At 50.6% G+C, this 25,042-nt stretch overlaps 1 protein-coding gene across 10 annotated transcripts in view; it reads left to right on the forward strand.

Annotated features, from left to right (window-relative positions):
- The window catches only part of SHANK3 (SH3 and multiple ankyrin repeat domains 3), a 378,942-nt gene that overhangs the window by 84,672 nt on the left and 269,228 nt on the right, over positions 1-25,042 (forward strand). For all 10 annotated transcript variants that reach the window (XR_012585285.1, XM_074573072.1, XM_074573077.1 and 7 more), the window contains exons 7-10: positions 12,513-12,664; positions 12,969-13,136; positions 14,232-14,348; positions 15,571-15,648. Coding sequence is in view for 9 of the 10 variants with exons in the window: in XM_074573072.1 (XP_074429173.1) it covers positions 12,513-12,664; positions 12,969-13,136; positions 14,232-14,348; positions 15,571-15,648 (515 nt within the window). In the remaining variant the exon portion in view is untranslated. The remainder of the gene's footprint in view (positions 1-12,512; positions 12,665-12,968; positions 13,137-14,231; positions 14,349-15,570; positions 15,649-25,042) is intronic.

Below are 25,042 nucleotides of genomic sequence, written 5' to 3' on the forward strand. Positions count from 1 at the left end.
TCGAAGTCCTATTATGAATAATCAGTGGCCATACGATAGATGATGAGATTCTGATGTAAACTCTTTCTCTGGTCCTCCTTGTCCACTCAGTACTTTCTCATTCTCGTAACAATCAGGCATCCTTAATATTCTAAAATGGTGTAATTGTCTACAGATTTCAGAACTGACAATTGTATCACAACTCTTATTACCAGTAAAAGCAGTCCGTGTTTTTTCGTGTTTTCCAGCCTCTTAGCATTTTGCAATGAGCAAAGAAGAAGAAAAAAATCTTCCTCACGCTCTTTGTCAAACGGCTTTAATTACTTCTGATACGGTGCATTTGTGCTGTGCTTCCCTCTTTGGGATCATTTTGCTTGTGTTCTTAGTTAAAAGTCTTCCTAATTGCTCTACCTATTCCTCAGCCAAGATCATTATCTCACCTCTGGGTTGGTGAAGTGCCGGTTGGGTCATTCACTGAGAATCCTCCAGAATGGGACGGAACATCCCGGTTTTGCTCCCATCCTGTGGCTGGTGAGTCACTTCCAGTGGTTTTTTGCCGGATGCCTTGTCGTGCTTGTAGGACTGAAGGGATCTCTGGGATGAGTACAATTTCTGCCCTTTAATTTCACAGGCTCATCCAGCATTAAAGGAAAATTGTGGGCTGTCCTTAGCTTCTGTGTAAAAGCAAGTGCCGCTGCGTGGTTCCCATTCCCTTGGCAAGATTTCCAGATGGCGGTGAAGGGCACCCAGACACATTGCAGTGTCCGGCCCTGAGGCTGGAGTCGGTCGCCTGGACTGGGGAGTGCGAGACGTCCGCGTGGAGCTGGCAGGCTCGGAGCGGGGCTGGCAGGGGAGCTGTGGGATCGGGTGGGATCGGCGCCTGCGGTGCCGGACGGGTCCTCGCTGGGGCGGCTGAGTCCCACCCGCCGGCTGCTGCGGGAGGGCTCGGCTGTGCTCCACCGACTTGTCACTGTGTCTCCATTAATGGTGGGGGGGGCTTATGTACCCGCACTCACACATGGGGCTGGACCCCATCCCTCTGGGTTCAGCTTGAGGAAGACTGTCCGCTGTTTTGGTCTCATGCTTAGAACAGTCTTTCTTGGTGATGCTTTTTAGGACCCGAGCCTCTCATTAATCTGCGTATAAAATATGAGAAGTACAGTCTTCCTGAAAGCAAATAGAAATCATAGAAAATAAAATTCATTTGTCTTTTTTTTTTAATTGTTACTTTAACTATTTAACTTCTGGCCATGATAGTAATAAATACAGAGTTAGACTAGGAAAGAAAAACCACCTCAAACTCCCTTCTCCATCCCTCTTTGACATATCCATTTTGCCTTGTTTTGGACACGGGTGTTTCTGTAGTAACTGCTTTCTCCTCCCAGCCGTGTTCCTCACAGCGGCGCTGGTCACGGTTGGTGCTCCTGTTCTGCTGCTCGTCTTGATGCTCTGCTCCCCTGCCTTCTCTGTCTCCCCAGTTCCCTCCCTGCAGATCTTCTCCTTGGGTTGCCTCTAGGGCTGGCTGCTGAGCCGAGCTCTCCAGCTGTCCTCCCAAAAGCGTTCGTACCTCAGATGGTACAACGTGCGCTTCTGGCCCGTATCTTTCATTTGTCACCAGATCACACTTCATATGCAGGACTGGTTCTTTCCCTCTGTACAAAGGAGAGCATAGAGCACCCAGCTTGGCATGGCCCTTCCACTCGTGCAGCTGGAACAGATCCATGCCCGAAAAGAAGAAACCATATTCCCTATGAAACCCTGCTTTGGCAGTCCTATTTTCAAGTTTAACTAAACTAGAACTTCCTGAATTGCTGGATGAAAGATGAAGAGGAGGCAGGGGCCCTGTGTGGCAGAGCGTGAGAGCAGCACCATGCGTGGTGTGGTCTCATGGCAGTGTCAGCAGTTGGCACGGTTTGGTGCTCCCTGTGTGCAGGGTGGTGACACTGCCGTACTGTCAGTGCGTTGCCCATCCCTGAGTGACACGCGAGCAGCTCTCTTCCCTGTGGTCTCTTCATGGGTCTGCAGCTTGGTGGGTGTCACTGTCGTTGTTTCTTGCCACTTTTGCATTGCCTGGGGGGAAATCATGCAAAAGTGGCCTTTCTGACAGTGGTAGGGCCTCAGACTCCTTAAAGAAGGACTCTTCCAGACAGACTCCTCAAAGCATAGGGGCCCTGCTATAATGTGGTCATCTCTAGCTCTGTTTGTTGTTTCATCACCTGTAGGGCTTCTCTGGATATATAGCCGAGACACTGAATTTGGCGGCATCGTATGTGGTTGTACTGCCTTTCTGATGAGGTGGAGCTCAAGCAGAGAAGGCACATAGCGGTTCCCATCAGGAAAAGTTTCTGGAATTTATCATGGACTTCTGGTTCCAATCTGCCTGCCTTCTGTTCCCCTGCAAGAAGTGAAATTAGTTATCTCAAGTACATAATCATTCAAGTAACCGAAGTTTTGGGGAAAAAAAGTGGCTCATTTTTACTGAAAAATGTTAGGCGAGACTCCTGTAAAGAGCTGAGCTAGCACGCCGGGGTGGAGGCCCTCCGAGCGTAGGGTAGTGAACCAACAGTGGAGGAAGGCTGGGGGAGGCCGCCTCTTCAGCCAGCATGATTGCAGTTGGAAGAGGATATTTTAACAAGCCTTCGGAGTGTTCCCATGTAAAACTGCACTGATATAATTTATGGTATATTTTAAAGCCTGCAGAAAGCATCAAAATAGTTATTTTAATATGAATTCCTTAAAGTTGGTTTGGAAACAAATAGCTCCTTTATAAAAATAAATACATTTGGGCTATTTTTCTTTAGTCTAGCAATTTTTTTCCTTTTTTTAAAGTGAACATCTGTACCAGGGCAGTGCGTATGGATGGAGCCTTAGCTTAGAGTTCTGTGTGCAAACCCATGTGGAAAAGCAAGATGAGAAAGGACATTGCCTCTCACCTCCTGGTAGAGGTCTTAGTGCTATCAGTGATGCCTGTTTCGTGATGCTGACCATTACCAGACGTCAGCAGTGGCACATTCAGTGTTACAAACCCAACGGCAGTACATGGCGTAAAAGTACGGCATCTTTGTGGTGTCTGACTCCTTTGACTGGAGGCCTCTCCCTGTTTCCTATCAATGCTTTTTTGCTGTTGTTAAGAGCCCAGTGCATTTTTATCTGAAATTGGACGCTGGGCAGAGAGAAAGTGAATTATTTTTCTCAGATTGTTTGCTTTCTGGTACAAGTTTTCATACTGCCCTTTATGGGAGCATGCTAAGCAGTATGATTGATGCGCGTCAGTTGTGATCCTTTTTTGTACCATCTTGTCCTGGAAGAAAATAAATATACATATGTGCAGGGTAGCGTTTTATTTTGGTGAATGGTAAAGTAAAAATGTAATTGTTCTGTGTCCTTCCTGCTCTGTCTTTATGTTAGCTAGATGGATGAGAGGTGGATGGAAGAATATTTTGTTTTGTAGTTTTATATTCAAGGGGCTTAACCAAGTCTCAGTCTGCAACACAGGAGGTCTGCTAAAATGAGTGTGTGCAGTCCTCAAGGTTAATCATAGGAGGAGGCCATTGGCTTCCCCAAACTTGGAAGGACACTGGGACTTGCCGGACACAGGAAACCTGGGAAAGGAGGGAGCCTCTGAGGACGAAGCCAGTGAAATCTTGTTGCAGGACACCGTCTCCTTGCCAGTCCCTGTGGGAGCAGAGAAAGGGTGTAGAGAGAAGGGAGAATATTGATTTAATACTTAATGTCCACTTCCAGAATGGGGAAGACCCTTGGTGATTTGGATAATGCCAAGGCTGAGGTAGTTCAAGAGCTGGCTTCTGTGCCTACAGTTCTGGACAGAGCCTGACTGGGTTTGTAGGAGTTGCCTTTCTCATTACGTTTGCTCTTAAAGCGTACTTGCAGGCAGCAGGGAAGCCTTCCTGTTGAAGCACAGAAGCCTTCGATACCGTTACTGCATCCAGACCCATCTGGAATCTACAGGTGCCTGGGAATTACCCCCTGGGATCACATGTTCCCTCCAGCTGGCCAGGGAGATCCACAGATGAGGCCGAGCTTCCCATGGCAAAGCCGCGTGGCGTGGGCCAGCGGTGTTGCCCCCTGGTCCCCGAGAGGAGGAGTAGCGCTGTGAGTGCCGGCTTTCCCTCCTCGGGAGCAGGGAGCTGTTGCAGACCAGGCTGCTGAGCAGTGCCTGCGTGCAGGGGACAGCCCCGGGAGCCAGCGGGAGGCTGGACGGGCACTGTGCAACGGGGGTGGGAATCACCGCCTGGCGTCCCTGCCTCCTGGCCAGCCAGCAATTGTGGAAACCACCTTTTTCCCACTGAATTCAGCAGAAGTGTGCCAGGAGACATTTAGGGACGAAGGTGCGGGCTGTGCCGCTGGGCAGGCAGAGGCAGAAGAGCTCACGACACGTCCCTGTGGCGCCGGGAGGGATTGGCAAAGGGCAGGGAGGCTGTTTGCCCTCAAGGCTGTGGGGCAAGGAGGTTTTCTGCCTCTCTGAATGCCAGGTCAGACGATGATGTGGACAATGTTAAATACTGAACTAACAGTCCCTTTGCTCCATCTCTTCAGCACATAGCAATATTTGACCGTAACAGCCAAAGCGGAGACAGTTACCAGTAATAAATCCTCCTCTGACCCTTCACTTCCTGAAGACAACAATGCCACAAACTTCCATAAGTGTTCTCTATTCAGGAGCCATCCCTCATTGCACCATCTCCAGGAACCCAAAATCTTTTAGGTCTTGTGGTTTTGTTTTTTGGCTTTGGCCTTCTTCAGCTTCTCAGAGGCTTTTTGAATGTCCTTGTCCCAAGTCATTTGGAAACAGCTCTCCTCTCCATCTTTGCCCGGAGATGCTCACCTGACCCATCAGCCAGGACTCTCAGATGTGGGAATCTGGTACAACCTGAAGGTAGAGAGGATACAAACACAGGGAGGAAGCACTCTCTTCCAAAAGGTCTTAGAGTTTTCTTGCCCACTGCGCTGCACGTCCTTTAAGGACCTGCAGGGACACTGTGTGTGGAGAGAGAAAAGGCCGCTTTGCTGCCAAGTCAGGCCTCCTCTCTCCTAGATACTTTGGAAACCTTAGCCTTTCCTCGGTTGGGAATACTTCTATACTGAATTTTTAACCCGAAGCTTTCAGGTTTATCAGTAAAGTGGTGGGACCGTGGGCAGATGTCCAACTAAGATTTCAAGAGAAGGAATAAATAAATGATGGTATTTCCAGTGCTTAGTATTTAGCAAAGGTAGAAAAAGCTGCAGTGCATAAGTGCTAGTCTTAATTTCTCAGCCATCCTTTACAAAATCACTGTAGTAAATCTACTCTCCTTTTCAGCAGAGCAGCACTGCTATTAGCAATGCTCTTTTATCCACTGTGTCTCTAGGGATGAGCGTACCAGGGATATTGCAAATAAGCTCTGACACCAAATGCTCCTTTCTGTGTGGCCTGGTCTTCAGCAGCTTGGATAATTACAAACACCATTTATTCTCCTTCCTTGTACAAAAGTGGAGGGGGGAATGCAAACCCTTGAGGTTTTAGAAATTCAGCCCTTCAGCAGCTAAAGCTTTCTTCTTCAGCCACTCCTGTGCAACACAAATGTTCCCTTCCTCCCCGTCCGAAGGCAGTTTGTGACTGCTCTGCTGATTTTTGAGGCAACGAATGCAGTATTAGTGTCTCAAAGACTGCAGTATAGACCCCTAATAAAAATGATTCATCCTCTTCTCAGTTTCTGTAACCTTTTCTTCTTCCCTTCTTGACCTGGGGGAAAAAATGTTCCTGCAGAAATTATTTGTCGGTCATTATCCGTGATCCTATTCAACACAGGGAAATTAATAGTCCTACCCGCAGCCTGCTGGGTTTCCAGAAAGCTGAGCTCTCCCCTTGCTCATGAACTATTCCTTTTAAAGTGAGAAGTCCTGTAACCCTGCCCGAGGTTTAGATTCTTGCCGTTCAGAAGGGGCTGTATCTGTGTTGTAGGTGGGAAGGATGACACACGGTTGCCCAGTTCATCTGGGCCACGAAAATACCCACGCTTGCTCTTGGGCTTGTCTTTCCAGCAGCCACGGTCCAGGACTTGTCATCTAAGCTGTCCCCGTTAGGAGGGAAATGTTTCCCTTCTGCTGTTAGCGCAGCTCGTTTGTATTTCTAACGCCAGTGCCAGGTTTGCTGGAGACACGGGGGGTCCCCTCAGGCCTCGTCCGTGCGGGTGCTGCACGCTCGTCCCGTGCCGTGCTCTTCTGAGCAGAGCGGTTCCCTCGCGCGCAGGCGAGCTGGACGGCCCTGCCCGGGGCAGCGTTCTTCTGCGGAGGTAAATCCAGTTAACAGACTTCAAATAACACCGGCTGCACCGTAAAATATCCCGTGCTGTGTGGTGCCTTCCCCACAGCAGAGCCAACGGGGCGATGCGGCGGTGTCCCAGCCTCCTCAGCGCCAAGCCTGGGATCTTCATTTAAGCTGCTTTTGGGAGCAGTTTTAAGCTGTGGTGGGGCAGCTGCAGCGCGGCACACCTTCCCCTCCCCCACCTCTGCCGGGGTGAGAGGGCAGAGAAGAGCCACGTCTTAAGCCCTCGCAGCCCAATTTGCCATCGTTCATGTTTCAGTGCTGCAGGATTTCTGGGAAGATATTCTAGGAAAGATTAACGGTCTTTGAAAGAGATTGAGAGCAAAATTTCACAATTGCTTCCTGTAGGTACATTTTAAAGGTGCAAAAAAAAAATACTTGAGAAGTTACCGTTATTCTAAAATTAGACCCAAGCCTTAGTGATAGCTTAGCATGTAGAAAAGAGAAAGTCAATCCTCGATATTTAACATAGGATGGCAGCTGGGGAACAGCAGGAGAATGAGGGGAAATCGTTGCATTTACAAAGAAGCATTCTTGACTGTGTGCAGCAATACGGACTGCGGTCCCAATGCGATGTGAGGACAAATAGCAGCAGGAGCGAGTAATTGGGGAGGAATACTTGCTGTGCGTGACAGCACTTTCCCGGCCTTCTGCTTACTGTTAGGAAAAAACCCTCTGCCCGGGGCACGGGGGGCTTGCCCCTCTCCTGTTTTGGCTGTATCCAGGCTGGCCGCTGGCCGCCGTGTCAGGTACACGGGTGCAATTACTTGATTGACAACCTGAATAACTCACCTTCATAGACGATATATTTTCCGCTGCTTTCAATTTTTGTAGCTAAAATTTTTGCAATTTTGCAATTTTTGTTGCACTTTGGTTCAGCAGGCAGTTGTGGTTAGATGGGGGAAACACTGGTTGAAACTCCAATGGCTTGTGGTTTGTAAAGTTATCATCCTCCTCAGTTTAAAATCTGTTAGTCTAGTGGCTTTAAACTTTTTTTTTTTTAAGCAAACCGGTGGCATCTCTTTGAATTGAATGTACAACTGGAGATTAATGAAAAATGGTGTGTTTGCATTCAACTGAAATTGTAGATGAAACGTCATCTTGTAATGTTTCCACCTACAGCTGAAAAACAGAACCGTGAGGTTCCGCTTCCAGGTGGTGTTTGTCACAGGCAGGTATTTTCTGTTACCGAGTGCTGTAGGTCTGTATGGGAGCACTGTATAGACCGTAACCCTCCTCTCCAGTAGCTTGTATAAAACTTTCACATCAAGCCTCATCTCAGCTTGAACAGAGAGCTTCCCTTTTCCTAAATGATAAACAAAGTCATGGAGTAACACAGATTTTTTTTATTTTTTTTTTTTAATTTAAACTCTGGTATCAGAGTGCAGAGGTTATTTCTGCTCGTGTTGGAGCTCTGGGGTTTCTGACTTTCCCTCGCCACGTGAATTCCCTTTCTCGTGACACCCCCCAAATGTGAGGAGCCTCCGCATTCGAGGGGTAGAGGAGCATCCCCACCCTGTGACACGGTGGCTGTCCTCTCCCCTCAAGTTGTGTCTTTGCTGCCGGCTTCTGGGGGGTGTGTGGATAACACCTGATGCAGAGACGGCTGGGACTGGCGGGAACGGGGGATTTCGGACCGGTTCTGGGAACGGGAGCTCAGGTGGTTTATTCCTCAGCACAGCCTTGTTTGGATTCACTGCTTTCACAGAGGTGACCAGCCTGAGGATTGCCAGAAGACTTTCTTTATAATTAAAACATAGGCAATGCTTTTCAGCCTAAGCTTCTTTTAGCAGATGGAAGACAAAACATAGTTACCAGACAAAAACGTAGAGAAAACACTCCTTCTCAGTGGAGTAGAAATGAACTAGAATCATAGAATAGTTTGGGTTGGAAGGGAACTTTAAAGCTCATCTAATCCAACCTCCCCTGCCATGAGCAGGGACATCTTAGAATCATAGAATCATAGGGTTGGGAGGGACCTCTGGAGATCATCTAGTCCAACCCCCAGCCAGACCAGGTTGCTCAAAGCCTCGTCCAGCCTGACCTGGAATGTTTCCAGGGATGGGGCATCTCCCACCTCTTTGGGCAACCTGGGCCTGGGTCTCACCACGCTCAGCATAAAACATTTCTTCCTTAGATCTAGTCTAAATCTTCCCTCTTTTAGTGTAAAGCCATTTCCCCTTGTCCTATCGCAACAGGCCCTGCTAAAAAGTCTGTCCCCATCTTTCTCATAAGCCCCCGTCAAACCTGTTCTTGCGCTGGGCAATGTGCGATGTTCTCCTGCTGGTTCTTGTTTTCTGCTACAGATCTTGTGCCCTTATTAGTTAATTACCTTAAGCATATATTTGGATACGCACGTTTCCAAGAATTAACAGAGTGTAATCACTAAAATCCTAGATTAGATAGTGATTAGATTAGATTTAGTGAACAAATTGCTAGCTGCAGTTCATTCAGTGCATCTTGAAGTGCTCTATTTGGACCTTTCTCACTCCTCAGGATTCAAGATAACCTGATAGATTTTTCAATTGAATTTGGCATATTAATAACGGAGACTAAAGGAAGATTTGAAGCCTTGTTTTCGGTATCTTTTGCCTCTTGGAAAAGTTTGTCTCATTTAAACTGAGATACTGAAAAAAGACCGGTGATGAACTGCATGTGGAACTGAAGTAGGTGCCTGGAGCAGGGACTGGTGGGGGTACTTCAGTTCATATGCACAACCTGAAGCTTGTAGCAGTTTCAGTTCTTATCACTCTGCTAGGGCCAAACATGTGCTCTCAAAAATCATTAAAAATGATTGTAAATAAGGAAGAGATTTTACAGAAATTATGGTAAAAAAACCAGTACCTGAAAGTCAGTGATAACAACAGAAATTAAAGCAATGGTGTTTGGCACAGCAGATAAGTGATGGTGCTTAAAAGACCGTAACTTCACTAGACTCTTCTCTCTAGCTTCCCTCTGCCTTCGGCTGGAGGTGGCCCCAGCTAAAGAGCTGGGCCATGAGAGCTGGGGAGCTGCACAGCAGGTTGTTTTGTCATTGGTGGAGAGGTGGAGAAAGTCTCTCCTGCCCCAGGAGCTCACCCATGGTCTCCTGCTTGTCATCTCCCTTGGTGTGCGGTGGGTTTGTGAATCAGAACCCCATCCTGCTTCGATCAGAGTCACCGTCCCCATCCTGCTTCGGAGGAAGAGCAGACTGTGCCTCACCGTGGCCGCCCAGCTCTTCCGAACCACAGCGATGCGTCTGCCAACACCACCGCGGTCTTCCAAGAACCTCCCCCAGCACCACCTCAGCAGCGCGTCCAGCCGTCTCTTAGTTGTGACAAATGGTGGCATTTTTCACCATTTCTTGGGCTGTGTCTTGCACTGCTCTCTCCCGGTGGCTGCGCCCAGTGTGAGAGGAGTTGTAGTCCATTACCAGAAACCCTCCACCAAGCCCTTATCGACACAGCTACTGCTGAGCTATGGAAATAGTGCCACTGCTTTTTCTTGGCGTTGCTAGTCGTGTGGACACCGTTACATCCCCATGTAATACGTGTGTTGTTACAATGGTAATTGCCTTCATGCTTAAAATAACATACCCCTTATTTTCTAGCTATAAAGCATTGCACCTGTCCTCTGCTAAAGCTTGATATTGGACAATGAATGCATGAAGCCGTTTTATTCATTGTACCATTGACTTTGCCATATATAACAACACTCTGTGTGTGCGTGTGTGTGTTTGTGTGAAATTTCTTAGAGATTGCTTCCTATTTTCTCCCAGATTGGTGTTAAAAATGATTGACGGATTTGAGTGGAGGACAGGTCCTCAGAAGACCCAGCTGTAGCATTCTCATTTACTGGTGATTCCTCTTATTGGTGAACCCATCTTTAATCATCTTGACTACAGTCTTCAGTAATCCTCATTTTTTTTATATTGGTGTCTTTTAGCACAAAACCCAGGGAGTCTTAGCAAAGCCACAGGACCTTGTCTGACCTCTACCTATCTCGTTTAAAAATTTGGCTAATAACAATGTTCTAAAATTAATATTTGTAATCTTTTTTAGTTGTATCTCAAACCATTTTATTATTCTCATTTAAATAGTTATTTCTACTAAATCGAGATATTTTAATTTATGTGCAAATTAGGTACCTTTCTAAAAAATACACAACTGTATTTCTAGCTGATGGCATCTTATTTTACATAGTGTCCACATTGCTCCCTTTGTGGCATGGGGGATTTGGATGGAAAGACGTAGGGATTTGTTTGGGAAAGAAGGTGTAATTTTTTTTTTGGGGTAATATTGCACTCTGAAGAAGACAAATTTATTTGATAATCAAAACAATCAGAAAAACGGTCTGTCTCTTAAGGAGATCTTACTCATTTTATACCAGAAACCGTTTTTCTTCCTTCTTTGTGCCCTCAAATCAGCCCCTGGGTAGGCGACCGTGGTCCTTTTGCAGCTCAGGTCTCCCTGACACCATCGGGGTGGGACAGAGCCCCCCACCCTGTGTCTGCTGTGCGGCCCCTGCCCAAGGAGGGGCCCTTCCTTCGCGCGGTGGGGTCCTGCAGGCGCTGGGGGGAAGTTCTGCTTCTGGAGAGCTGAGACGGACGCTGAAATGGGGTCCTTGAGGGTGCAGAGGTTGGAGGAGGCTTTGCCCATCCGCATTGAGCGCTTAGAAGCTGCAGAGAGCAGCAGACGGGCATCGGGGCTCTGCCCCCGCCCGAAAAACAAAAGCAGAGGGTGGCTGGGGCCAGCGCGGGTGCACTTGGAGAGGGGGGACTATTGAAGGGGATTTCTATAGTTCTTCTGTTGCCTACTGAAATTATATCCCTCAGTGGAGCAAGTCCCGCGTGCCGGGCAGTCCTCGGAGTCGGACTGATCCTGGTGGGCGCTGGGACTGCACCAACCATCGCGTTTCTGCAGGGATGAGCCAGGCTCCTCAGAGGCGAGGGGGGTCGCACAGGTGCAAGGGGCGGGTTTCACGTTTGGAGCTCGCTGCTGGCGAGGTGAGGACCGTCTGCGGGACAGCCGAGCGCAGCGGGGCTCGGGGCTCTGTGGGTGCTGGGGTGCGTAGCTGTGCCTCTTACCCGAAACAGCAGCCCCTTCTCCATGCCCTGCCACAGGGAGAAACTGAATGTAGATACCGATTTTCACCTCCCCTTTGTGTAAATGGTGTGTCCAGATGCCTGCCTCCCTGCAGCATAGGCGCCAGCAACGGCCGTTCTGCCATTTGTTAAACTGCCAGTGCTTTCATAGAATCACAGAATGGTTCGGGTTGGAAGAGACCTTAAAGCCCACCCGGTGCCACCCCCTGCCCTGGGCAGGGACACCTCCCACCAGCCCACGTTGCTCCAAGCCCCGTCCAACCTGGCCTTGAACCCCTCCAGGGATGGGGCAGCCACAGCTTCTCTGGGCACCCTGGCCCAGGGGCTCACCCCCCTCACAGCAAAGGATTTCTTCCCAAGATCTCATCCCAATCTCCCCTCTTCCAGTGGAAAACCCTTCCCCCTCGTCCCGTGGCTCCCCTCCCTGAGCCAGAGTCCCTCCCCAGCTTTCCTGGAGCCCCTTTAGGGACTGGAAGGTCTCCCCGGCGCCTTCTCTTCTCCAGGCTGAACCCCCCCAGCTCTCTCAGCCTGTCCCCACAGCAGAGGGGCTCCAGCCCTCCCAGCATCTCCGGGGCCTCCTCTGGCCCCGCTCCAACAGCTCCGTGTCTCTCCTGTGCTGAGGCCCCAGCGCTGGAGGCAGCACTGCAGGGGGGTCTCCCCGAGCGGAGCAGAGGGGCAGAATCCCCCCCTCGCCCCCCTGCCCACGCTGCTGGGGATGCAGCCCAGGCTGTGGGGGGTTTCTGGGCTGCCAGCGCACGGTGCCGGCTCGTGTTGAGCTTCTCATCCACCAACACCCCCAAGCCCTTCTCTTCAGAGCTGCTCTCCATCCATTTCCTCCCCGCGCTCCTCCGCGGGGCTCTCACCCGCACGCAGGAGAACCCGATGCACAGCTGCCAGCCTGCTCAGGCTGTGCCCGCACAGTGTCTGGGGAAGCCACGGGAGTTGGACCGGGGCTGGGACTGGATGTGGGGTTCGGTGCAGCTCCCTCGAGGTGGGGAGCAGGGAGTACCCCGTGTTGCTGGAGCCCGGGTGGGAGCCATGGCTGAGCAAGAGGTCAGTGGAGCCCGTCCATGGGGTGGGTGTCCCCATGGTTCTCACCCTCTCTCTCTCTCCCGGGGTCTGCAGAGTGTCCCCTGACGGCAGCCGCCCAGCTGGAGCTCAGCGCCGAGATGATCAAGGCGCTGCGCAATGGGGGAGCGCACCTGGATTTCCGGACGCGGGAGGGAATGACAGCTCTTCACAAGGCCGTCCGGTGCCGCAACCATGCGGCGCTGCTGGTGAGTCGGGGGGCTCTGCCTGCCCTCTGCCCCACACCCCAGCACCGGCTCCCTCCCGCCCCATCCAGGCTGCCGGCAGGGCTCTGCCCTCCCTGGGCCAAAGCATCCCTGGCGTTGCTGTGGGAACTGTGGGGAGCACAGCCCATTACAAAAGCATGTCACTGATAACATGAGCCCTGGGGGGGAGATGAGGTGAGCACTGACTGCTGCCGTGGACGGGGCATCCCCGGACCCTCTGCGGGGCAGGTTTTCCTACTGCGCGGCCACCTAAAGCTGCAGAGCGAGGCAGGCGCTTCTCTTGCAGACGCTGCTGGACCTGGGTGCCTCCCCGGACTACAAGGACAGCCGGGGGCTGACGCCCCTGTACCACAGTGCCATGGTGGGGGGGGATCCCTACTGCTGCGAGCTCCTGCTGCACGACTATGCCCGGCTCGGCTGTGTGGACGAGAACGGCTGGCAGGAGATCCACCAGGTGGGATGGATGGCGGGATGGCTCTGCTTGGGGTGACTGCTGTCCTGCTGCCGGTGGAGGGGCTGGCCCCGTCCCCTCGTGTGCCGCAGGTGGTGGAGGCACTGCTTGGCAGGGGTGGCCGGCACAGGGGGCCAGGCTCCAGTGTGGAGGACTTGCACGTGGTGTGCCAGCTCTGGCTCCATCCAGGCCAACGCTCAGGCTGTTCTGTTCTGGCCTCGGTCAGTGGTGCCTGGGATCCTCCCCAGATTGTGACTGGCTCGTAGGATAGTGCTTTGGGATCTCAGTGCCATGCCTGAGGCATCCTGGTTCCAAACCACAGTTGTGTCTGCTCCCATTTCACACATTGACAAGTGGATTTGGCATAGGGAAGACGTGGGTCAGGGGTTAGGGGACGTGAGCCGGCTTTGTGCTTCAAGAACGAGAAGCTTTGGGAGAAGGAGGATGTGCTGGCTGTGTCTGGAGTCCCCTTGTCTCGGACCATCGGGAGGGCAGCTTGTCTTTGGGCCCATGGCCTCCCGAAGCACCCAGCTCTCAGCGCCCTGCGGGGTGGACGAGTACTGGCACGGCTAAGGATGAATGGGCGAGAATGAAAAAAGAATAGACAGGTGTTTGTGATCTCAATTTACTGGATATGACTGTCGTCCTTCCTGCCTCCATCCTGCCTTGCCGTGGTAGATCTTTGGGAACGACTGGTCCCAGGATGGACCAAACGTAGAGGAAAAGACCACACCAGTTAACTAGGAATACAGGTCCATCGCCCTCCTCTTTGCCTGCTTGTCCTTCAGGGCTTCTTTGCAGCAGATAATTATACTGAGATAGAAAACAGGCTGGAGGAGGCCCTGGTACCAGTATGATGCTGATCCCAAATTTGCAATTGATGTGGAGGTAATTTGTCCAACAAGTATTCGGTTGTATATTGCTCTAAGGAGCAGCAGCACATGTGCATGCATGTTAATCGGACTTTTCAGGTTATAGGTCCAGCCTGATTCAACTTTTCTAACATGGCTGGATCCAGCAGAGGATGTTGTGGGATTTGTCACCTTCCTGCTGCTCCTTAATTTTCTGTTTCTTATTTCCTTTTTGGGTTTCGAGCAGGCATGTCGCTATGGCCATGTTCAGCACCTGGAGCATCTTCTCTTCTACGGAGCTGATATGACTGCACAGAATGCCTCAGGAAACACCGCTCTTCATATTTGTGCTCTCTATAACCAGGTACATCTGTGTGATTTGGGGTATGAGAACAAGAAAGCCTAGATGGGGCACCAGCGTGCCTGAGACAGAGCACAACGTTGGGCTGGGGCACCTTCTCATCACCATCAGCCTGATTTTTGATTTCCCAAGAGGCAGGTGGCCAGAGAAGAGTCCATGGTTTAATCTGTTCCCCTTCCCAAGATGGTTTTGATGATTTACTGCCTAACACGTGCTGTAATTTTTCCTCTGGTTCCTATTCCTATTTCCACAGCACGCCCCCGTTGCTGGTTGGGAGGGAGCAGTTTGCCTGGGTGGAGAGTGCTAATTGGGCCCAGGTGCTCACATTTAATTCGAGGTGGGCATGTGCCCCAGGTGGGGCTTGTTGGGCATATTCTGTGGCTTTCACCCTGCTCTGGGGTTCGGTCCTTCTCACAAATGGCCCTAAAATCTTACTACTAATCTCTGAATTTTGAAGAAGACTGTCCAGGCAACACAGGGTACCGTTTCTGTTTTATCTTCTGTGTGGTCACTAACCTCGGTTCAGGAGGAATCGAGGGTGGTGGAAGAGCCCCCTCTGATCTTGCACACCTACTGTTCTCTTTCGGAGATGTGCAGGTCAGTATCTAAGGATTGCTCCTGTACGCTTTGTTCCTTCCTAGAGACTTTTATACATTGTATGATGTGGTTTTTGATTATAAAGGGAATTTTCAGTTTCTGAGGTGTCCATACTTTAAAAATTGAGCCCCGTTAGGTTTTGCCGTAGACAGTGGTACATGGAGGCTGATCTGTGGCTTGGTGGGAGTGTTCTGCACGTCGAGGACTCTTGTACCCAGGTGCCTGCCCACAGGGGTGGGTGGGTAGAGCAGCATTAAAAAGTATGGGGACTCATAAACATGTTGAATTAACATCATTTAGAAGCACAGAGCATTCCAAACAAAAACAGTAAAAGGCTTAGCAGTACCTGGGAACGTGTGATGGCTGATGGCTGCTGTGGCCACAGCTGTGCTCGTGGGCTGATGTTGGGGCCTGGCCACGGTGCCAGTGCCCCAGAGCCGCACGCAGGCGGGTGGAATTGGTCAGCTTGGCGTTGGGGGTGGCCAGTTCGCAGGGGCTAAGCATCCTTCCTTGCTCATGCCAAAGGAGGCTTTCTGAGCGCAATCAAACCCCGTGGTTTGCTTCTTCCTTGTCACCAGTCTGCGGTGCTAATGGTCTCTTCCCCTTTCCCCCTTGCTTGCTTTCACAGGAGAGCTGCGCCCGGGTTCTCCTCTTCCGCGGTGCGAGCAAAGACATTCGCAACTACAACAGCCAGACAGCGTTCCAGGTGAGGCAGCGAGCTCCGGGCCCCATCCCTCCCGCAGGGCTCCTCGTGGCCCCCGACCAGGGCAGCCTCTGCACGCCTGGGGTAAAGCTCACCGGAACAAACCCATCGATGCCTGTTCTGATGCCAGGTGGTGTCTTACGGTGGGAGACTTTCTGAAAGAGCTGGGCTCAAACGGCCATGTGTAATGGAGGTGGAAAGGAGAATTTATTGCTGCCTGTAGAAATGTTGCAGTAGATGTTGGAGAAGGAGCAGATTCCTTAGAAATAAAGGACAGTGATGCCACAGAAATGAATGCACCTAAACTCATTGTTAATAAGCTTAAACTGGAATTTAGAAGACCTCTAGCTAGAAGAGAAGTGAAACCCTGAAATAGCTTTCCAGTAAAATGCTGGATAACACAGGTGGAAAAGGGAAACTTGGTCACTTTGCAGTGCGACTCCTTCCCTAAGTTTGCAAATCACGGGAAGTGACTGCCTGCAGGCTGTAGTTTGTGATGCAGGAGGTCTCTTCCCACCCAACGTCTTCTTTGCCTTCTTTTTTTTAAAGTTTTTGAACTTGGAATAGCCATTCTGTCTGTGCTCTTACTGAAGCACAGTCATTTGCCTGAGGACCTTTCATAAATGTTGTGACTCAGTGTCCAGCTGATACCAATCTTGAGGTGTTCCCTGAGAGCAGAGAGTGTCTGTCAGCGTCTTACTCATATACCAGCTCGGGTGGCTGCAGATGAGCTCGCTAGTTATTAGCCCTTTAGAAATGCTTTTTCTCACTTATCCTCACTGTTGTTCATAGCAACTTTAGGCTACAGAGTCTCAAGTGTGACCATGATGATGTTTTGCAGTCCCTGCGAACATCGCACGTGGCTCCCGTGAGAGAGAACCCTTATTACAGATGCAGGCACTCCCGTTGCATGTGTGCGGCCGCTGCTGAAGCAGCAGCACGTCCTGGGGGATACGGGCAGGGAATCGCTGGGTGGGTGCTCTAGAAATCGGCCACATTGGGCCGTGCTGCGCCAGCGTGGCCTCCCGTGCAGAAGTAGCGGGTATGACTTTGACCCTCGTGTGTCCCAGGGGACCAACTTCACTGAAAAGGCACCAAATCCCTGTGCAGCGCGTGCCAGGAGCGCACGGGGAAGCTGGAGCACGTCTGGCCCGACCTGGCTGCTCGCTGGCAGCCACAGAGAACTGGCCCTGGTCTCCCCGAACCCCCTGCTGTAACGGTGCTCTGTTCTCTGTGAGGATATTTCATTCAAATTTTAAGTATGTATGTTTTAACTCAAATTAAGCATTCTGTCCTAAAAAGAGCGCACAGAACTCGTGTGTACTTACCGTGACTGTATATAGGAATTGGGCAGCTGTGCAGAGATAATCACTTACGAATCACCTGTGTGTATGGTGTGAGGAACAAAAAATGCTTAGGTAGTTTCAGGAAAAGAACACATATCTTATAGTCTTGTTTAAAAGTAATTTCTTTATTAAGGCTGAGACAATGTTGTTTTCAAGCTGTGCTTCGTGTTGGCTTGGATGCTAAGAGGAAAAAAGAGCCTTGAAGGTCAAATGGAGCATCCTTGTAGGCGGTCTGGGATTTTTCACGTGCAGGAACTTGACATTCAACTAATTCTCCTGTTAAGTGGTGGTTGTCTGGTCGTAGCTGGGAGCGTCATTCGTGTGATGAAGTGCGGGTGCCTGTCTGCAGGGGAGGGGAGGTTTGTCCTCCCCTCCATTGGCCCGGGGAGCGTGGGGGCACTGGCTCCAGCAGGGTGCTCAGGAGCACGAGTGCCACCACAGCTGTGCTCTGCGTGACTGGCGTGACCTTGCCAACCACAGCGAACGCCGGAGGACGCCTGAGCTCAGCCCTTGGTGGGCAGCCCCGTTCTCTGTGAATCCACCTTAGCTCAGACGCTCCTCTCTCTGCCCTGTGTTATCTCCTGCCTCGGGAGGTGGGTCCCGAAAGGGCCTGATGTGGCAAGGTCTGTCCTGCTCGGGGACTGCTGCTCTCCAGGGAGCTTTGCTCTGGGGATCGAGGAATGTCCCATCTGACTGCTCTCTGATTTAATGTAAGAATATTTATTTCCAGGAAAGGACTTCTTGCAGGAAACTGCTGCCTTTTTTTTTTTTTTTTTTTTTAGATGAGCTGGATTTTTGGAGTCAAGAGATAGAGAAAGGGCAATCTTTCTGCTTTGGGATTTGCAGGGTGGTGTAGCAGGTGGTGGAGGGAGGCAAATGGCTCCTGCTCTGATTTTGCATGTGTCCTGCAGAGCTCTAGTGGGCCTTAATGAGGGAAAAACAGTGTTTGTCTTTCCCTTTTTGAAGGAGTGCGACTAATTGGAAGTTTCTGTTACAGAGAATGAAAACTGTGGTTGGTAATCCAAGCAGTTTGTTTATTGGCAAATCCAAACCAGAATTTGATATTAGTGTGATGTGCTGCCTTCAGTTCCCAGCTTTCAAAGAGAAACTCTCCGACTCCCAGCTTGCATCGCTTGCTCGAGACTTCAGTATGTTGTTAAGTCACTGTCCACTGCAAAGCCTGGTGCTTTCTCCTGTATGGTCTTCGTGTGGCCATGGTAATGGGGTGCTGCCTTTCTACGACTGAGTTCCAGCACGGCAGAGGGGAGCTGAGCACCGCGGCGCAGGGCAGCGTGCGCAGCCCAGCAGTTCTGTGGCTGCTCGCGTAACCTCTGCTGCTGCATGGCTGTTTAGTCAGTTTGCTGCACATACCTCCTGTTAATTCAATTGCTGCTGTTAATCACATAGCTTGGTGTCAGTGGCCTGAGATGACTCGAGATAGCAGTGAGTAATTTAGAGGGTTTAGAAGCTGTAATCTGCTTGGTTATCTTCCCTGAGGCAAATCGGCGTGCTCATTGCTGGGGTGGCATGCCACCTCCTGATGTGTTGAGTTCCTTCTGCTGCAAAGGGCCCTGTCTCCTACTCGTGGAGTGCAGTGCATGGTCCATGTGGTGGGGCAGGAGTGCTAGGAGTATCCCACCTCTTTGTGGCTGGGAGCAGGCTTCAGCAGGAGTGCAAGAGCCGGGTGGGTTTAGGGTGAGAGTTTTCCCAGAGTATCTTCCCAGCTTCTGGCAATCTGCGTCTCTCTTCCTGAGCCAGGTTTGTACCTACGTCTGTCTTCAATTGCTCTTAGCTGGCTTCTCATCCGTAAATTGTCTAAGAGAGTCCCCTGTGCAGATGCAGTCCTTCCCAAAGCTCCTCTGCCTCATCCAAATACATTCTTCTCACAGAAGGATGGAGACATCATTTTTCAGGTAGGATATTGCATACTCAAAATGTACTGGATGAAAAGGAAGTTGGAGGGTTTTTTTGGTTTTGCTTTTGGGTTTTTTTCCCCCTTCCAGCTACTGTAGCAGTGTCATTGATCAGAAACAAAGTGCTGCCAAAGCACTAGTTGTCTCTCAAACCTGGACTCGGGGTGTTGGCCACTGGAGCGTGCTGTGGGATGGGAGCCTGCGATGGGAAGGACAGGCGCGCCAACCGGGACCGTGAAAACTGGTAGTTGCTGCTGTCGATGGGGTGAACCCACCATCCTCTTTAAACAACAGGAAGGTGCCCAGCAGAGGACTGGAATGTGTGGACAGGCGCACGCGTAGGCATTTGTGCAAACACCAAGAATGGTGGCTGAGTCAGTCAGTGATATCCTCCCTCCCACCCTGGATCCCAGGGAGCTGAAATCCTGCATTCGTAAGTTTAAGTTCAGGATGGCAATGTTCTGTCCCTTAGGAGGTGAAGACTATAGGTGTCTATAAGTGTTGTTCTTTAAGAGGTGCTTTTTCATATTGTGATAAGGTTACCCACCCTCAATACTTCAGTCCTTTTCTTGCAGGGGACTGTTGATAGCTCAGAGTCCCCCAGGTCAGCTTCTCTACACTTTCTTGTGTTTTTTACAGAAGTATTAAGTGCTAGCTACTGTTCAACTGCAGTATTTTGGGTTTCTCTTTTCTCTTTCCTTAATGTCAGGTTGACAGTGATTGCAAAAGAGAAGACCTTTCAAATTCTGTGAATGACCGTGTCCCTCTCTGAGCATGCAAATCACACAATTTGACTTGGAAATGAAATCATTTACCTTTGCAAGCTGAACTTCATCAGAATGATGATCCACACCTGGTGCTGTAGACAGACCATGTGAAACAGCCTTCCTGTGTCACACTGGGGTTTGATACCCAGCTGATGAGCAATGCTTTGGTGGGGTCTTCCTTAGCATGTGTGCGAAAGGGAAGGACATACCCTCTACTCTTGCCAAAGTCATTGTCCCCATGGCTCTAATCCAGCTTGCTATCTACCAAGAGCTCCAGGGCCTTTTCTGCTGAATTACTCCCTGGTTTGTGTCATTGCCAAAGCTGCTTCTTTCCCAGACACGGGACTTTGCATTTTTCCTTTTTCAATTTCATGGGGATCCTGTTGGCCTGTTCCTCCAGCCTGTCCAGGTCCCTCTCAATGGCAGCCGTTGTGGATATTGACCATTCCCCCCAGTTTGGTGTTACCTGCAAACTTGACCTCTGCGGTGCTCCCCCTGTCACGGGCCATTGAGCAGAGAATGACCCATTAACAACCGCTCTGAGCCAAACCGTCCAACCAGTTTTATCCCATTTAGCTGTCCACCCATCCGTACTGCAATGGCCTAATTTCTATACAGATAAAGATGAGATGTGGAAGGCTCCATCTGTCTTGCTTCCCTGTGTCCTCTGAGATAACTGCTGGTTTTCCCACCTCCATATCAAAGAGGTTGGGCCATCTGTGCCACTCCTGTCTCTCAGCAGTCTGCCTTGTGTGGGGCTGGAGACTTGCTGCCGCTGCAGGAACCCTGCTCTCCTCCGCATGGAGATTTCCCTGTAAACAGCAGGAGAATCCCCAGCGACTGCTGCTCAGTAGCTGTACCACGCGGTCTGTTTCTGCTCCCCGTGCCTGTGCATCTGTTTCCCCATCAGCCCCAGCTGCCCCGTGTGCTTGGTGCGAGCTGGAGGGACCCTGCCTTAGCCAGGTTAAGTCCTTTTGTTTCTTATCCCCTGGCCGGTCTCTGCCAGTGCATCACGTCTCGCTTCCCTTTTCCTCCCTGTTTTTCAGATGTCTTAAGGACTCACTTAAGTGTTTGCTTTCTCAGGAGCCCAGTATTCCAATGGGATTAACCAGGTGTCCCATGCTGGCAACGCTGCACTTTGAACCTCTGGGTCATTTTTTCACCTTTGGTTCAGTGAAAGTAGCTTTTCCAGTTGCCCTTATCCCTGCATAAAAAGGAGGAAAAGTCCAGGTCCTTATGGTCAGGTCATCACTTGCCTTGCACTGTGTTTTTCAGCAGCCTGTTAGAGGTGCCAGCAGTTTCCATCTAAGAAGCATCCAAGTTCTGTCTTGTTCACAATGCAAACTCCCCAGTTTTCTTTGCCAAACCTCACACCTCTAACATGGAGCCTAGAATTTGTGTTCTCAACGTCAAGATGGATCTTCCTTGTCTGGAAGGTTTTGGGGGTTCCTTACGCTGCCCCTGTGTGTTCCTGGAAGGTCTGTGGGTCAATGACGGTGGCCATATGACAGACCTTGCTGTAATTGGCTATAGCGAAGGCTCCAGCTCAAATCAGCGCTTTGAGTGCCCAAGTCCCTTCAGAATCACTTGTTGAATATCTCCACCCTTGATATTTCTGGTGTGGACACCTGAAACTTGGCCCCTGCCTTCACTACGTAGTTTCCTGCAGGGTCTCAGAGCTGGAGTGGTGTTGGTGGGGTGGTTTGCACTGGTGCACGCAGGAGGGACTTCGGGAGCCCTCTGCGGCAAGGGTGCCTCCGCCTCCGTGCCATTTGCGGTGTGCACCATGCCACACGCACACACGGGCTAGGTGAGGGGCTGCAGTTTCTCCAGGAGCCTCGTCCACGTGCTGGCTTATTGTGCACCTGCCTTTCCCGGAGCCCGCCGAGGCTCTGACTTCTTCCTCTGAGGCGGAGGAGGATCTGAAATGACAGCGAGCACGCCGTACCTTTTGTGCTCAGTCTTGAAAGGAGAGGGGCGATGGTGACAAGCTTGAGCTCCTGTGGTAGTTCAAAGGGAAACAAATGGGGTATTTCTAGTTCACGTCTGTGTTTACACGGGCATAGTTATGGTAAGTCATCTTTCCTTCTGCATGTGTTCCTACAATCCTCCTTTCCCAGTGGTGATGGAAGGTGGTTCACTGCACCTTTGGTGTGCCTTTTCTGGATGGAGACTTCTCATCTGTGTCTTCCACAAATCGTGTTGCTTGGCCAAAGTCAAAGGTGGCTTTTCCCTTGTCTTCTCAGTGCAGACTGTGGCCATCAGGGCTGATGGTGCCCGAGCGCTGATTATGATACTAAAATCATGCCATATGAGAAAGACTTAACACAGCTGGGTTGTGCTGGAAACCATTTGGCTCTATTTGATTTCCACTCTGCTTTGGACCGTTTACTTACCCAAGGTACACGCTGGAAAATTGTTATAAGTGTGTAAGCTCTTTATAAAAGTAGCTTTTAAAGGCAGTAAAGATGGCTTTGAGTGAACTCAGCACTGGAAGTTTTAATCATTGACATAATAATCCTGTGTTATTTATTTGAAAAAAAAATAATCATCATTTTCTAAAGGTTTGCTTGTGCATGTGAGCAGGTGACACCGGTATCAAGCTGAAACTAAACACAGATCGTGATTTCTTTCCTGTCGAGCTTGTATGCCAATGGAGCTATGGGATCGCTTGTGTTAGCTCATCCCAAATGCGTCTGATGTAGGATTTAGAAGTGCAGACAAGTTTCTTAATGATCAGTAAATGTCAATTTTGTACAAATTTCTTTGTCCTCATTATACTCATGGCTGAACTTTTCCATTTATACACATACGGGATTATCATATGCAGAATATAAAAATAGTGTGCAAGTAGTTGTTTCCAATTTCTTATAATTTCACTGAACTTTAACAATCAGAGCTCCTGCTTTTCTGCCAAAAAGTTGTTTGTCCTTTTGATTGCTGCATTTTTGTGTGTGTGGTTTTTTTCTCCTTCCCTCTCCCCATGTTAAATTCTTGTAAACACATTTTTGTGGTGATGGGTTTTTTTGTGGTCTTGGTTTTTTTTGATATATAATCATGCTGTAAGTAAACAGAGTTTCTTGTTATGACTAGTACAGGTTTTGTAGATGTAGAGCTGCTCTGGCTGTGGTGCACTCGGTCACTGGTGCTGGCATCTCTAGCTGGCAAGACTGACCTTGGTCATGAAACTCCAGCGTGTGCCAGAGGTTTTAGTCATAGAATCACAGAATGATTTGGGTTGAAGGGACCTTTAGAGGCCATCTAGTCCAACCCCCTGCCCTGGGCAGGGGCACCTCCCACCAGCCCAGGTTGCTCCAAGCCCCGTCCAACCTGGCCTTGAACCCCTCCAGGGATGGGGCAGCCACAGCTTCTCTGGGCAACCTGGCCCAGGGGCTCACCCCCCTCAGTGTAAAACACTTCTTCCTTAGATCTAGTCTGAATCTCCCCTCTTTTACTTTAGTAAGCCTTTAAGTTGACTATGAGCACTTCAGACAAACGTTTAGCTTGAGGTAAGGAAATCATTGCCTGAACTGGGGGTCCCTGTAGGGAGATTTGCCTCCCTGCAGAGCCGAGGTGGTGCTCGGGGTTGGTGCTGGCTGGCTGATGATGGTTGGATGCAGGGCAGAGGATGTGCTGGCTGGTGCCGGCTCTGAGTGGCCCTGGGACACCCCAGGCCTTTTTGGGGAAGCCGTTGCCCCGTCCTGGCCAGCCGCGCGGGGCTGCTGCAGCCCACGGGCGGGATCCAGCCCTGGTGCTGGCCAAGACCCACCAGTCCCCATTGGCCATTTCTCCAGCCTGGGGAGGTCCCGTGGACAAGCAGCCCCATCCTCCCGCCTGTCGGCTGCTCCCAGGCTGGTGACAGGGATCTCCCTCCTATCATCTGGTGGTCAATGAAGACACCAAACAGTACCAGCACCTGTGTCCATCCCTGAGGAATGGGCCCGTAACCAGCCACCAGCTGGACTCTGCATGGCCCATCACCACCCTTTGAGCCTGGTGGTCCAGCCAGCTTCCCACCTACCTCCTTCTCCTGCTCAAACCATCCCTGTCCCTGTTGGCAATTAGGGTGCTGCAGAGACCACACTGAACACCTCCCAGGACCCGGGCAGACCACCTTCCCTCTGCTCCCCTCGTTCAGAGCCAGCCGCCCCGCTGGAGAAGGCAGTCCAAAGCTGGGACTGCAAACGAACCTGAGAGGTTGTTTTTGGGGATCTTCTGCCCCCCGCCCCAGGGTCAGCTCCGTCTGACAGTTTTATGACTGGCATTTGTGAAAGCTGCTTGTGACCCCCCTGTGGTGGCTGCAGCCTCCCGGGGCATCTGCTCCTGCCCTCAGAGCTCTGTGCTCTCAGAAAGCCTTTTCTGACACCGATTATTGAATTTTAAGGCCATTACTTTTCCGTGGTTATTGAGTACAGATTATTTTTGTCCTCGCTGCAGCTGCCTTCTTTCTGTTTTTACAGTCAGATCACCCCTTCCCCACCCGATCCTCTATTCTCTGGGCTGAATATCCCAGAGCACACAGGCTCCCCTGCAGAGACCTTGAAAGCATAATCTGATCATTACTATTGATTTACTCTGGATTCTCCCCATATCTTTTATTTAACTTTGTTCCTAAAAGTAGCCTTCTCCAGCTGAAACCCAACCTGTTCTGCACCAAGCAGAGGGTTTACATCACACATGTTAGAGGTGAGGCTGCTAATTGTGAATCCTGGTATGTTTTCCCTTTTCTGCCACAGCGTGACTTTGTTGACTCATTTTCAGCTTGTGATCCTGCAGTCCTCAGATCTTCTTCAGCAGGGCTGCTGCCTGCTGTCTCCGAGCCCGAGTCTGCGCCTGCTGTCGCAGGCTCTGAGCCGTGCGGGCTGGGGAGACCCGGGGGTGTCTCTCCTCCACCCTCCTGCTCCGGTGGGACGGTCCCGCACTGCTGAGGGTGCTCAGGTCCTTCCCAGCCCAGCTCAGCGAGACCCCGCACATGGAACGCTCCCACCCCGGGCTCGTTCCCGTCCTCAGCCCTTCTCCTCATTTGCTTTACGCACAGACAAAACCTCCCCCGTTGCACCTTGTGCCCGTGGGCTCTTGCTCTGTGCGCATCTCGAGGAAGAGCCCAACTCCATCGTCTGTAACCCCGGTACGTGAACTGTCATTACATTCGTCTCTATCGACTAAATCTTCCCACCATCCCCTCCCCCCCCCAGCCTATTTCTTGAGTTTCCAACAATCATTTCAATTCTAATCCTCTAATGACTTTGCAGCTCCTTCCAGCTTGGTCTCATCTAGGAATTTAATATTCTGCACTCCATCACCCAGGTTGCTAATGAAAAAATTGAATACTACTGAACGTGGGGTAGGGTCCTGTGAAATCCATTTAGCA

Source organism: Larus michahellis, chromosome 1, assembly GCF_964199755.1.
Source record: "Larus michahellis chromosome 1, bLarMic1.1, whole genome shotgun sequence".
Lineage (NCBI taxonomy): Eukaryota > Metazoa > Chordata > Aves > Charadriiformes > Laridae > Larus > Larus michahellis.